At 31.4% G+C, this 12336-nt stretch overlaps 4 protein-coding genes across 5 annotated transcripts; 2 read left to right on the forward strand and 2 right to left on the reverse strand.

Moving 5' to 3' along the window:
• Positions 1–3007: 3007 nt before the first annotated feature.
• LOC124495390 (uncharacterized) lies at positions 3008–4830 on the reverse strand. The gene is made up of 2 exons (XM_047058760.2): positions 4129–4830; positions 3008–4034 (listed from the first exon to the last, which is right to left on the reverse strand). Exon 2 carries the CDS (start codon positions 4018–4020, stop codon positions 3109–3111), a length of 912 nt encoding a protein of 303 aa, XP_046914716.1. The 5' UTR covers positions 4021–4034; positions 4129–4830; the 3' UTR covers positions 3008–3108.
• Positions 4831–6141: 1311 nt separating this feature from the next.
• On the forward strand, positions 6142–9402 carry LOC124496057 (V-type proton ATPase 116 kDa subunit a 1). 2 transcript variants are annotated; one of them, XM_075733281.1, is made up of 4 exons: positions 6142–6353; positions 6425–6643; positions 6709–8632; positions 8689–9402. In XM_075733281.1, exons 2-4 carry the CDS (start codon positions 6430–6432, stop codon positions 9308–9310), a joined length of 2760 nt encoding a protein of 919 aa, XP_075589396.1. In that variant the 5' UTR covers positions 6142–6353; positions 6425–6429; the 3' UTR covers positions 9311–9402. The 2 variants fall into 2 exon arrangements, with proteins under 2 accessions (XP_075589396.1, XP_046915475.2); XM_047059519.2 differs by having other exon boundaries at positions 6142–6643.
• LOC124496061 (uncharacterized) lies at positions 9332–10236 on the reverse strand. The gene is made up of 2 exons (XM_047059523.2): positions 9899–10236; positions 9332–9828 (listed from the first exon to the last, which is right to left on the reverse strand). The coding sequence occupies exons 1-2, from the start codon at positions 10122–10124 to the stop codon at positions 9425–9427; spliced, it is 630 nt and encodes a 209-aa protein (XP_046915479.1). The 5' UTR covers positions 10125–10236; the 3' UTR covers positions 9332–9424.
• A 19-nt stretch (positions 10237–10255) lies between these two features.
• LOC124496059 (protein MEMO1) lies at positions 10256–12204 on the forward strand. The gene is made up of 7 exons (XM_047059522.2): positions 10256–10640; positions 10700–10781; positions 10847–10915; positions 10991–11103; positions 11161–11504; positions 11572–11676; positions 11747–12204. The coding sequence occupies exons 1-7, from the start codon at positions 10580–10582 to the stop codon at positions 11882–11884; spliced, it is 912 nt and encodes a 303-aa protein (XP_046915478.1). The 5' UTR covers positions 10256–10579; the 3' UTR covers positions 11885–12204.
• Positions 12205–12336: the final 132 nt, after the last annotated feature.

Raw genomic sequence — 12336 nt, forward strand, 5'->3', positions numbered from 1 at the left:
TCTCTCTCTCTCTCGTATTAGAATTGATTTAGAATTTCATCTTCTCAACTTAACTGGCTAAAAAGTCAATATATAATTTTTACTGTCATTCGTTCCTATGGGTGTGTTTCGGTGTGTGTGTGTGTGTGCGTGCGTTTGTGTCTGTGGTTCGTCATTTTCATTTGTATATGGTCTCTAAAGGTTATCCGCTTTCGAATTCTATTCCATTTTTTTTATTATTATTATTCATCATCACGATGACCATTACATTGACCAAATGATAATGCGCATATTTTTTTTGTACAATTTAGACTTGGCTTCCGTTATAAAGCAATACAAGCATAGAATGAGATGAAGGTATTTTTTTTTATTTCTGGTGAATTAACCCAAAAAAACTATTTTCTAAATAACGACAATTAGAATTGTTGTCGTGTTTTTAGAGCCTGTAAAAAAAACAGAAATGATTAACATTTTAGGATTCCACTTTTGTGTGTGTGTGTGTGTGTTTGGTCATATAGGATGATTATTTTGTGTTAATGAAATAACAACAACAATGGTTACCATTGCAACCTTTTTTTCCTTTTCTTTCTTTGCCATGAAGATATACAGGTATTTTATCATTATTTCCTGCTGATTTGTTTAAACACTTTGTTTGATCCATTGAACAACAACAACAACAACAACAAAAATAATCCAACAAAACCAAAAAAATGAAAAGCACTGATTTTGCAAAAGTTAAAAAAATCTCATGCTGCATATTCTGTAGATTCTATCGTTTGTCATTCTCAAAAAAAAAAAAAAATCGACTTGACAACAACAACAACAACAACTGTTCTTATTATACAAAAAAATGTTTCACGATGACAATAAGAAAGTGAGAGAGAGAGACGGAAAAAAAATCAAAACCATTATTTTATCTCGGAAATGGGACCATTATTCTATGTGTGTATTCACATTTTGGCTGACTAACTGACCACACTCTGTACATACACGACACAACAATCATTACACACACACAAAGATTTTTTTTTTATTGTAATCACAAAAAAACGCCAAAAACAAACTCTTATTAATGGTCAAACGTTGTTGTTGTTGTTGTTCATTATTATTATTATTATTATCCATCCATCTAGACTTGTAGTATTCATCGAGTAAAATATTAAAAAAAAAGTTATCATCATCATCATCATCCGAATAATAATCATTATAATAATCATCGACTCATGAAATATATACGTCCACATATGGATGATGATGATGATGATGATGATTGCAAAAATATATAAAGAATATTCATATGTATATTCTGGTTGGTTGGCTTCCATCGAAAACAATGGGAAAAAAAATAACTATAGGGTTTGAATGTTTCACCAATTTCAAATGTGTGTTTGTGTGTGTATGGTTCGATTGGTCTGGCTGAATGGGAGGGCTATTGTTTCTCAAATCTGATATTTTGTATCAGGTTCTGGTATTTTGCGCCAAAAATGTCATATTTATCGTTATTCTTTGGTTGATTGCATTTTTTTTTTGACAATAACAATTAAAAGAATTGGCTATGCAATGAATATTCGTTCTTGTTCTCATTTTTGTTTTTGTTTTTGTTTTGATTATGAAAAAATTGAAAATGAAACACCACTCTTTTTGATTTAACCAAAAAATTTCTAATTAACCTTTGACATTTTTTTTCCCTGCAACACACACAAGAACTTTTAACTTTTAGATTTTTTTTTGTTTTGTTTAATCATTAAACCTTTTATTGTTTGAAAAAACAATGATCGTTGTTTTGATATGAATCAATCAAATCAATTCATGAATGAATGATTTTAATGATGAAAAAAAAATTTTGCCATAATAGATGACAATTTCAGTCACTAGATGTCACTATTTTACAATCGAAAATCGAACACACGTATTTTTTTTTATACTTGTGGACAAATTTCGAATTTCGAGAATCATCAAGTTTTTTTGGCAATGATTTTTTTTTTGTTGCTGTTGACATAAATGAAAATTCTGATCCTTTTGTTATTTCTGTAGATAAACAAAAACAAAAAAGAAGAAATCGTCATTTTCTATTTATAGTTTTTTTTCCACAAACACAAACACCCAATATTATTTGTTCAAAGTTTGTGAAGGCAACCGAATGAAATGATGATGAAAATCCTCTTAAACCAAAACGAACAAACAAAATAAAAAAATATCCGTTTTAATGAGCAAACCGGAATCGGATAATTCATTCATTCAATCGGGTAGTAATACAATATGGACGACCTGCTTCTCGATATGAAGAAAAAAATAGAAAAGAATCGGCTTATCATTTTTTTCCTATTCTCAAGTGTGTTCGTTTGTGTATTTTAACGTTTTCAATTGATTATTGCTCGGATAAAGAGACGCCAACCAAACAAAAAATCAAACATAACACAGAAGACCCAGAAGCAAATATTTTTTTTTTGGTAAAATAATCCAATTTCTATATTTAGATAGAAACCAACCAACCAACCAACCAACACACACATCAAGATTTCAATTCTCGATTCTCAGTTTTGTGGTTGTTGTTGTTGTTGTTGTCGTAGAGTGGATTTGGATGATGATGCAAGGCCATTCATTTTTTCAGGAATCTCAAGTGTTTTTTTTGTGCATCATTGCGATGTTTACATCAGTTAGAATGATTCAAATGTGTGTGTGTGCGTGTGTCTGGGTTTCCGGTGTTTATTTCGGGTAGACATTCATGCATACCATACATTCATCTATCTATCCAATTAAAATATTATCACTCGCTTTATGAATTTTTTTTAGTGGAAAAATTCCATTCTTCGCTTTTCCTATTAAAGGAGGAAGAATATTCTTTTTTTTCTCTATTTGGAAAAATGAATGAAGCGGCAGCAGTAGCAGCAACAACAAAGGCATGCAAAGAATTTGCATTTCATCGAAAATAATGATTCCGGACAATGAAATAATCTTTTGAAATATTCACGGCCTTTTATATACGGTAATTGATTTGATGGAATGTCATGGATAAAAGAATGAATCTGAGAATTTTTTTTTTTTTTTTTTTGATAGAAAAATTATTCATTTTATTACAACAATGATGATTTATTTTACATTTATATTCTGATTACGTGGAACTGGAACTTAGAATTCAAATCTTCTATATAGATGATCTGGAGAATTTTGTGGCCGATATTCAGGCAATGGCCATTGCATCAATAGACTACTGGTTAACCCTGTTGTTATTTCTGGTTTTTGATTTTCTATGGTTTGACCGTCCACGATTACTGTGTCTGTCACAGGTATTATTGTCGTCGGTGATAATGGAAGCTCTTTAACTAATTGTTTAACCATCAATAATTGATCATGATTTGGTCCAATATGTTTACGATCACAATATTGACATGATGAACACGTCGAGGATGGTGCAAATGTTTCCAGGCACTTTGGTGTTATATCATGAATATGTAGCTTCTCACATGTGGCCACACGACAATAATTGGATGGTGATGGTGTTTTTGTCTGCAATTTTCCTCTGGGATTTTCTTCCGGCATACATGCCGGTGTATTTGGCTGTGATCGAAAATTATTGCCAGCACCACAGGTGAATAAATTCATTGCACTTTTCGATGACGACGATACAATTTGTTTCATTCGATCATTTGTAGTGGACAATTGCCACAATGATGAATATCGATTATTAGTCATCATTGATTCTATCACTGATTTTCTATGACAATTTGGACATTTTATAAGTAATAAATTTTCACAATTTGTATCATCATTGTAACCACCATTGTTATTATTATTCATGGTAAATATTATCGTTTTCGATGATAAATTATCAATATTTTGATTATTATTATCGATAATCATTTGATTTATCAACAATGAATGTTTTCGTTTATCGTTAGCTTTCGATTTAGTTGTATTTCGATTCACGATTTTTCTATAAAATGTTTTACATTTTATCCAAGGCAGTTTGATTATCGTGAATAGATATTTGCCACAATAACAATTCGATGCTGGTTCATTCGATTCGTCAAGTTTTGACATTTTTGAATCAAATCCTGTATTCACAAACATAATGGAAACGAGAATTGAAATATTTGAATTTAAACATATGAAATATTTCTCAAATGGAATAATGCCAAAACATGATACCGTTTGATGTTGACACAATGACAAATTGATATTCTAGGTTTTTTTCATTTATTCGAAAATTATTCCGGTAATGTCATTGTCATTGTTGTTGTTGTTGTTGTCATATGAATACACACACACACACTTGGTGACCGACAATGACGACGAATTCGATTCGTCTCTAATAAGCAAAACGGGACACATGTACACCTGATCAAAATATAGCGAATAATGAAGAATGTTAGGTAAAAACCATGGCTGATTAAAAAAAATGATAATGATGACTCATCAGTGATCGTTTTCGTTGTTGTTGTTGGTTGGTACCATCATCATCATCATCATCATTCTTCTCTCTACCTTGGCAATGATAATAATTTATAATTTTTTATTTTGGGCGTTGCAGTTATCCACGATATTAGGCTGATTTTTCATGGTTTCATGGCGAGATTTTTTTTTGGCAAAAACAACAGAAGAATGGAGTTGAATAATTTAAAGTTCTGTTGATCACAAGCGGAATTTAACATAAACAAAATCGAAAAAACATTCCAAGCTCTCATTCATCGATCACCACGATTTTGAAATAGATATATCTGTCGTTGTCGTTTTCTGGTTCCGTCAAATATTTTTGTTTGATTCGATTAAGTTTGGTGTGTGTGTGTGTGCCAATCAATGGACTCTAACAAAAAAAAATAATTGACAAGAACTTGAGAAGCGACGAGTGAAAATGCCATGAGCGAATCTAATCAAATCGGAAAAAAATCGAGAAATGCTGATAACGAATTTGCCTTTTTTTCTGGTTTCATATATCGTCGATTCGAATAGAAAGCAAAATTAGACGACAAATCTTCAAGGCGTATTCTATTGGCCTCGAATTTGCGCACTGAATGTTTTAGGTTTGAATTTTTTTCCACTCTCTCAATAACATTTTGGTGTAGCGTTTTTTTTTCTTTGCTTTGCTTTTGATTTTTCAGTTTCCCAATAATGACGCCTTGGCATTTAGTCAACAATATGTGTGTGTGTGTGTGTGTGTGTAATTTACATAAATTGTCCATTATTATTGATACTTACAGAATCGGTATCTGTACATTCTAGAAAAAAGGATCGCTATCCATTAACCACCCGAAAAAAATTTTCATTTTTGAATCATTATAATTCGATTAGATAGATTTTTTTTGCTTTCTTTCCATTTCTTTTTTTTTTGGCCCCAGCCTTACATTTTCATTTTTTTACGATAAAATAATAATTTTTTTGCGGAAATTCTGTTTTCTTTGCTTCAAATTTATATAGAACCTATACACACGCATGTAAAACGGTAGCTAACTGCGTGTGTGTGTGCGTGTGTGACGCAAATGGTGACGACAAATTTTATTCTCTGGAACATGGAAAAAATTTTTATTTGCCTTTTTTGTGTTTTTGATTGCTATTTTTATTCACGGGAAAAATGAGACACACAAAAATGTTTTTTTTTTTATTTTAAATAAAAACTCTGAATTTTTTTTCCAGAAATGATGTCCTCTAGGCTATTTGATGATTCCTATCCATTATGATCACGAATTTGAGTGTTTTCGGGGTTTTTTTGTCATTTTTCAAAAAAGAATTAGTTTAGAATTAATTTTTTTAAAAAAGAAAACTTGTCAATAAATAAATAGTTGTCTTCAATATGGATTTGGATGGTGAGATATCGTAACGTGTTTACAACCGACAAACAACTACTTTTTTTTGCAATGAAAAATACAACAGAAAAAAAAGAATTGGATTTTATTACTCATACACTGATCTAAAATGAAAAGATATCTGTCTGATATATCCGATTATTGTTTTTATTTTTGTTTTTTGTTTTTTTTATTGTTGTTGATTAGAGGATGTGTGGAAGAATTATTTAGTTTGATTGACAAATATTTTGTTGCCATCAACATCATCATCATGATGATCATCATAACCAACAACAAAATACCGTGGCTAATTATGATGTTTATGACAATGATGATGATGATTGAATCGGGTGTCATTAGTGATGATAAACACATACATAGATATAGGCTATGCAATAATTTGAGCTTAATGATGGCGATGATGATGGTTCTAAAATGTCAGCAACAAAAAAAAATTGTAATTGATAGAAAATTATTTGAATAAACTGTTTCTTTTTTATTACAAAGTCAATCATCATCATCATCATCATTTCTACAAAGTCAAATTGAACGAAAAAAAACGCCTATTCAATATTGAAGAAAACGCGTGTGTGTGTGAGTGTATAAGTGTGTGTTCTATATTTACCTGATTTCTTCAATCAATCAATCAAACATTTGTTATCTAGTGAACATGACCAAACCGGAGGATTATTATTCATGGTTCCGTTCGGAACAAATGTCTCTGTGTCAATTATATTTACAATCCGATTCGGTTTATCATATCGTTGCATTATTAGGTGAAAAAGGAATCTGTCAATTTCGTGATCTAAATCAATCAAGTAATTCTTTTCAACGGAAATATGTTGCAGAAATTCGACGTTGTGCTGAAATGGAACGAAAAATTGGTTTGTGTTTCTTCTAATGTTAATGTTAATGTTTACGTTCGTTTTTTTTCTAATTTATTCAAAAGTTTTCTTTGAAAAAGAAATGGAACGAGATGGTGTTTCGGATGTTAAAAAATTTGATCATCACGATGATGATCGACAACAACAGCAGCAACCGATTGATATACCATCTATGAAAGATTTGAGTCAACTTGAACAACGTCTAGAAAAATTGGAACATGATTTATTGAATGAGAATAAAACACAATTACAGATGAAACATCGATTACTTTCATTGACAGAATACAAAGAAATTCTTCGAAAAGCTGATCAATTTTTCAATGAAGCACAATCTGATGGACCATCGGCGAATAAATCAATGTTACGACGAATGTCAGTGGTCGATCCAGATTTGATGCGTCGATTTTCGATGCATATGCATCAACCAAATCAACCCAATCAACTGAATCAAATACCATTGGAACCGGTGATTGAATTAGCGACAATGACTGGTAGTATTCTTGCAAGTCGTTTCATGTCATTCGAACGAATGTTGTGGCGTGTTTCACGTGGTAATATTCTCCTGAAACGTATCGATGTTGACGAATTACTTGAAGATCCTGAAACCGGGGAATTGCAACACAAATGTCTTTTCATTCTGGTATGTCAAGGAGAAAAATTACGTAATACTTGCCAGAAAATATGCACCGGATTTCATGCTAAATTATATTCATGTCCAGAACAACGTGATGAACGAAATAGTGCTCATCAAAGAGTATTGCATGATATTTGCGATATTCAAAATGTAATTGCACGCACTAATGATCATCGTAAAAATTTATTGGTTGCAATCGCTACTAATCTGCAGAAATGGAAAACAACAATTATTAAAGTGAAAAATACCTATGAAACAATGAACCTGTTCAGCAATGATGTTACTGGACATTGTTTGATTGCTGAATGTTGGATACCATCCAATCAGATTGCTGAAGCTCGTTCGATTCTTGTACAAGGACAAATGATGTCCAATTCATTGGGTCCATCAATTTTGGATCACATACCAACTATAGAAACACCGCCAACTTATAATGTTAGCAATAAATTTACAGCCGGTTTTCAGGCATTGGTCGATTCATATGGTTCATGTACATATGGTGAAGTTAATCCGGCACCGTATGCAATTATTTCATTTCCATTCATTTTTGCCGTAATGTTTGGTGATACTGGACATGGTATTATTATGGCTTTATTTGCCTTGTGGATGATAATCAAAGAAAAACAATTGAAATCTGTGAGAAATGAAATATTTTCCATGTTTTTTGCTGGTCGTTATACAATATTATTGATGGGATTATTCTCCATCTATACCGGTGCCATGTATAATGATATCTTCTCTAAATCCGTAAATCTATTTGGCACTGCATTTCATCGTGATTTGGATAAATTTGAAGAACTTTCTAATGTGACTTCAGCGTCTGGTCATCATCTCTTGCATCTGGTGCCTGATAAACATTTGGATCAAGATTTTCGTTATTACTTTGGTATGGATCCAGTATGGCAAATTGCATCGAATAAAGTACAATATACAAATACGTATAAAATGAAACTTTCCGTAATATTGGGTGTTTTACAAATGTTTTTCGGTGTAATCCTGTCGGTATTTAATCATTGTCATTATAGTGAATGGATTAGTGTTTGGGTAGAATTCATTCCACAACTTGTATTCTTATTGGCAATATTTGGTTATATGAATTTTATGATTTTCTTCAAATGGTTCGCATATGATTCAACGCGTGCTGGTTGTGCGCCTTCCATTCTCATCACATTGATTAATATGTTTATGTTTAAAATGCCTGATGAAAAAGATCCTTGCTATTTGAAAGATGAAATGTTCCCAGGACAATTTACTATTCAAAGTATATTTATCATTCTAGCACTTCTCAGTGTTCCAATCATGTTACTTATTAAACCACTCTATTTACTTTGTCGACATCACGGTGCTCAAAAAAGGTGAGAAATGATTTTTACCAATTAATAATTAATTAATAGTTTACACGCTTTTTTAGTACAATAATTTATGATCAAAATTCATTTGAAATGGAAAATTCATCGCATTCAAATCAAAATTTGGAAGCAGGAAATGTACAACAACAACAACAACAAGAAATGGTATCGAATTCGAATGGAAATCATATCATCACCGTAGAAGACAATACGTCGCAACAAAGCGAACATGAAGTTAAACATGTTGAACACGATGGAAACAATCGAGGACATGCAGCAAATGCTACTGGTGAATTCAGTTTTGGCGATGTTTTCATCAATCAAACCATACATACGATTGAATATTGTTTAGGATCCGTATCACATACAGCATCATATCTTCGACTTTGGGCATTAAGTTTAGCCCATGCTGAGCTTAGTGAAGTCTTGTGGAATATGGTTATGATACAGGGTTTTATGGAATTTAAATTCCAATATGGCTATTTAGCAGGTGCAGTTGTCATGTTTTTTGTTTTTGCTTTTTGGGCTATACTCACTGTTGTCATTTTAATTGTAATGGAAGGATTATCGGCATTCTTACATGCATTACGTTTACATTGGGTGGAATTTATGTCAAAATTTTATCATGGAGCTGGCTATCCATTTGAACCGTTTGATTTTCGAACGAAACTTGATGAATTATAATTGAAAATTTTAAAAAAAAAATTTTTAGAAACAAATTGATAAACTTTAATCAAGATTTTTTCACAGAAAAAAAAACAAAGTTCACTAAATAACATTTTTGACTACATCATTTTTTCAATCCTCACGTAATGCTTGATCAAATTCTTTTAGGCTTTTCGATTCGACAATTTTCGTTACATCACGACCCGATTCGTCACGACGAAGTGCCTGGCCTTGATGATAAATATCATCAAAATTGGCATTGATTTGAGGACCTTGGCGTTTAAGTTCACCAAAATCTTTGAAATGATCCATTTTAAAATTTGCCATTAGTTCCATATCATAAAGTTGTTTTTGAAAGTCAAACATTTCTTCTCGTTCAGGTGTATCTTTTCGATTCATTGAACTATAGATAAATTGACCAGGTATTCGTTTATTATTCATATGACGCCAATAAGCCCATGCAGTTATTGATGAAATAAACAGAAATGAAACACCAGCAATTGTCAGACATATTTGATTGTGTTCTTTGAGTGCATCTATAGTTTGGTTTTGGACGAAAAAATTATTGATTGAAATTCTTCAAGTTTAAAAAAAACAAATACTAACCAGTTCCACGAATCATCCAGAAAAGCGGTCGTCGTTTATATGTTTCGGAAAATTTTCCTACTAATTTTGGTGGTATTTTTCGTTCATCTTTTGTAAATTGTTCATAATTGAAAAAATTCCTTCGAAATCGAACGGATGTATGGATTTGCGACGAATTATTGGATGATGAAATTATCAAATGAAATAATGAACCTCTTCTGGTTATAAATGAAGTGCCAAACATCATAATTCATTGATCAATCAATCGATAATTTATAAACAAAAATTTCAATATCTGATCTTAGATTCAGCTGAAAAAATACATCTTTGATGCCGACGATGATGTTTTTGATCCTAAATGATAGATAGCAGCACACAAAAACATTCGAGGATCGTCAAGACTCAATCCTCATTGTCTTTTGTTTGATGATTATTTTTGTAGCTTTATTATTATTCAATTGAATTTCATTCTTTCAACGATAATCCGCGTAAAGAATTTAACAATTAATCAGATCAATTCTATTCTATTGAATTAAATCTACCATCATCATCCGTAGTTATTTTTTATTGCTCATTACCTCAATATTGTTGTTGTTTTGAAGGCGAATATTTCTTTCACATCCATTATTGCTTATTCGCATCGATATTTTTTTTTTGCTCTTTTCTAACAATAATTTAATTGAATTTTTTTTTATTAAAAAAATGATGCAACAATCATTACAGAGACGTGCTACCCATGCTGGTAGTTGGTATTCATCATCTGGTATATTTATAATTTATTCAATTTAATTGATTAGAATTTAACATTGAATTTTATTTCAGTGATACAACTCAATAGCCAGCTTGAATCATGGTTATCTATGGTCGATGTTTCACATGGTCCAGCTAAAGCAATCATTTCACCGTAAGTAATAATGATGTTAATTGTATCTATCCATCTATTTATCTGTTCATCTCCAAAATGTACAGTCATGCTGGATATCAATATTGTGGTGCCTGTGCCGCTTATGCCTATAAACAAATTGATCCACAATCGACGTAAGTTTGGCCACAATGCAATTTAATTAGTTTATCTGAATCCTGGTTTTTTTCTGTTTTGTATTGTGATTGTAGTGAACGAATTTTCATTCTAGGTCCATCACATCATATACGTTTGAATGGATGTGCATTATCACCAACTACCGTTTACAAAACACCATTCTATGATTTGATTATCGATCGTGATGGTAAATTAATTTCTAAATTGTGTGATTTAAAATTGTTTTGATAATTTATCATTTCAGTTTACGATGAGCTTAATCAAACTTCGTATTTTCAATCAATGTCATTGGCAGCGGATGAAGATGAACATTCGATAGAAATGCAATTACCATTTATTGCTAAAATAATGGAATCAAAAGGACAGCAGACAGGTGGTGGATTTAAAATTGTACCTATATTAGTTGGTTCACTATCGAATGAAAAAGAATATTTGTATGGACAAATTCTTAGTAAATATTTGCTAGAACCTGGAAATGTTTTTGTGATATCATCAGATTTTTGTCATTGGGGTCAACGTTTTAGTTTCCAATATTATAATAAAGGATGGGGTGATATTTATCAATCTATACAAAAATTAGATGAAATGGTAATCATTTGGTTGTCTTTATTTTATCACTTATGATTTGTTTGTTTTTTTTCTTTCTTTCTCTTAGGGTATGAATCTGATTGAATCATTAGATCCATTAGCATTTGCTGAATATTTGCAACAATATCGTAATACAATTTGTGGTCGACATCCAATTGCTGTATTGTTGAATGTAAGTTTTTTATATGGATTGCAAAAAAAAAGACAACAACAATCTGAAATCATATCATCCATCATCATAGGCCATTCATCATCTTCGTACCGAAGGTAAATTGATGAATAATACATCAATGCGTTTCCTTAAATATGCTCAATCAAGCCAATGTCTTCGTATGCGTGATTCATCCGTTAGTTATGCTGCTGCTGCATTTAAATTATGATATGTGTGTGAATCACATCATCAACATGCATTAAATTAGCCACATGAAAGAAAAATTTCAATTTTTTCCACTATTATGCTGCGGCAATTATCATGACAAATTACAACCATTGCCTTCCCAATTGATCATCATCGTCATCGTCAATTTGGATTTCTTCCACTCTAAAGATTCGATCGGAATTTCTTTTTTTGCTTCAAATTCTCTTGTTTTTTGAAACAAACAAACGCGCAGTACAAAACCGAATCAATCAACCACATATACAATAAACAATAGGAGCCAATTTTTTTTCATCAAATAAAAACCATTTTATTTTATAAAAATTTTTAAAAACTATAAACGAAAACAAACAACAGTTTGGCAGCAGAAATATGTTCTATGTTTGATCCATTGAATTTGTTGAATTCATTTTCATTTGATCATGATGATGATGATGAATCTCATGTTTGACCAAA

Source organism: Dermatophagoides farinae, chromosome 8, assembly GCF_024713945.1.
Source record: "Dermatophagoides farinae isolate YC_2012a chromosome 8, ASM2471394v1, whole genome shotgun sequence".
In the NCBI taxonomy this organism is placed as follows: Eukaryota; Metazoa; Arthropoda; class Arachnida; order Sarcoptiformes; family Pyroglyphidae; genus Dermatophagoides; species Dermatophagoides farinae.

What these genes read in the sequence shown, in the direction of transcription:
- LOC124495390 (XM_047058760.2), bottom strand. Translation starts at nt 4,020, where the DNA reads ATGTCAAAACTTGACGAATCGAATGAACCAGCATCGAATTGTTATTGT.
- LOC124496057 (XM_047059519.2), top strand. Translation starts at nt 6,430, where the DNA reads ATGACCAAACCGGAGGATTATTATTCATGGTTCCGTTCGGAACAAATG. An exon ending in TGAAATGGAACGAAAAATTG is followed by an intron (nt 6,644 to 6,708) that starts GTTTGTGTTTCT and finishes TTTATTCAAAAG; the next exon opens with TTTTCTTTGAAAAAGAAATG. An exon ending in CATCACGGTGCTCAAAAAAG is followed by an intron (nt 8,633 to 8,688) that starts GTGAGAAATGAT and finishes ACGCTTTTTTAG; the next exon opens with TACAATAATTTATGATCAAA.
- LOC124496061 (XM_047059523.2), bottom strand. Translation starts at nt 10,124, where the DNA reads ATGATGTTTGGCACTTCATTTATAACCAGAAGAGGTTCATTATTTCAT. An exon ending in CTGGATGATTCGTGGAACTG is followed by an intron (nt 9,829 to 9,898) that starts GTTAGTATTTGT and finishes ACCAAACTATAG; the next exon opens with ATGCACTCAAAGAACACAAT.
- LOC124496059 (XM_047059522.2), top strand. Translation starts at nt 10,580, where the DNA reads ATGATGCAACAATCATTACAGAGACGTGCTACCCATGCTGGTAGTTGG. An exon ending in TACAAAAATTAGATGAAATG is followed by an intron (nt 11,505 to 11,571) that starts GTAATCATTTGG and finishes TCTTTCTCTTAG; the next exon opens with GGTATGAATCTGATTGAATC. An exon ending in CAATTGCTGTATTGTTGAAT is followed by an intron (nt 11,677 to 11,746) that starts GTAAGTTTTTTA and finishes CCATCATCATAG; the next exon opens with GCCATTCATCATCTTCGTAC.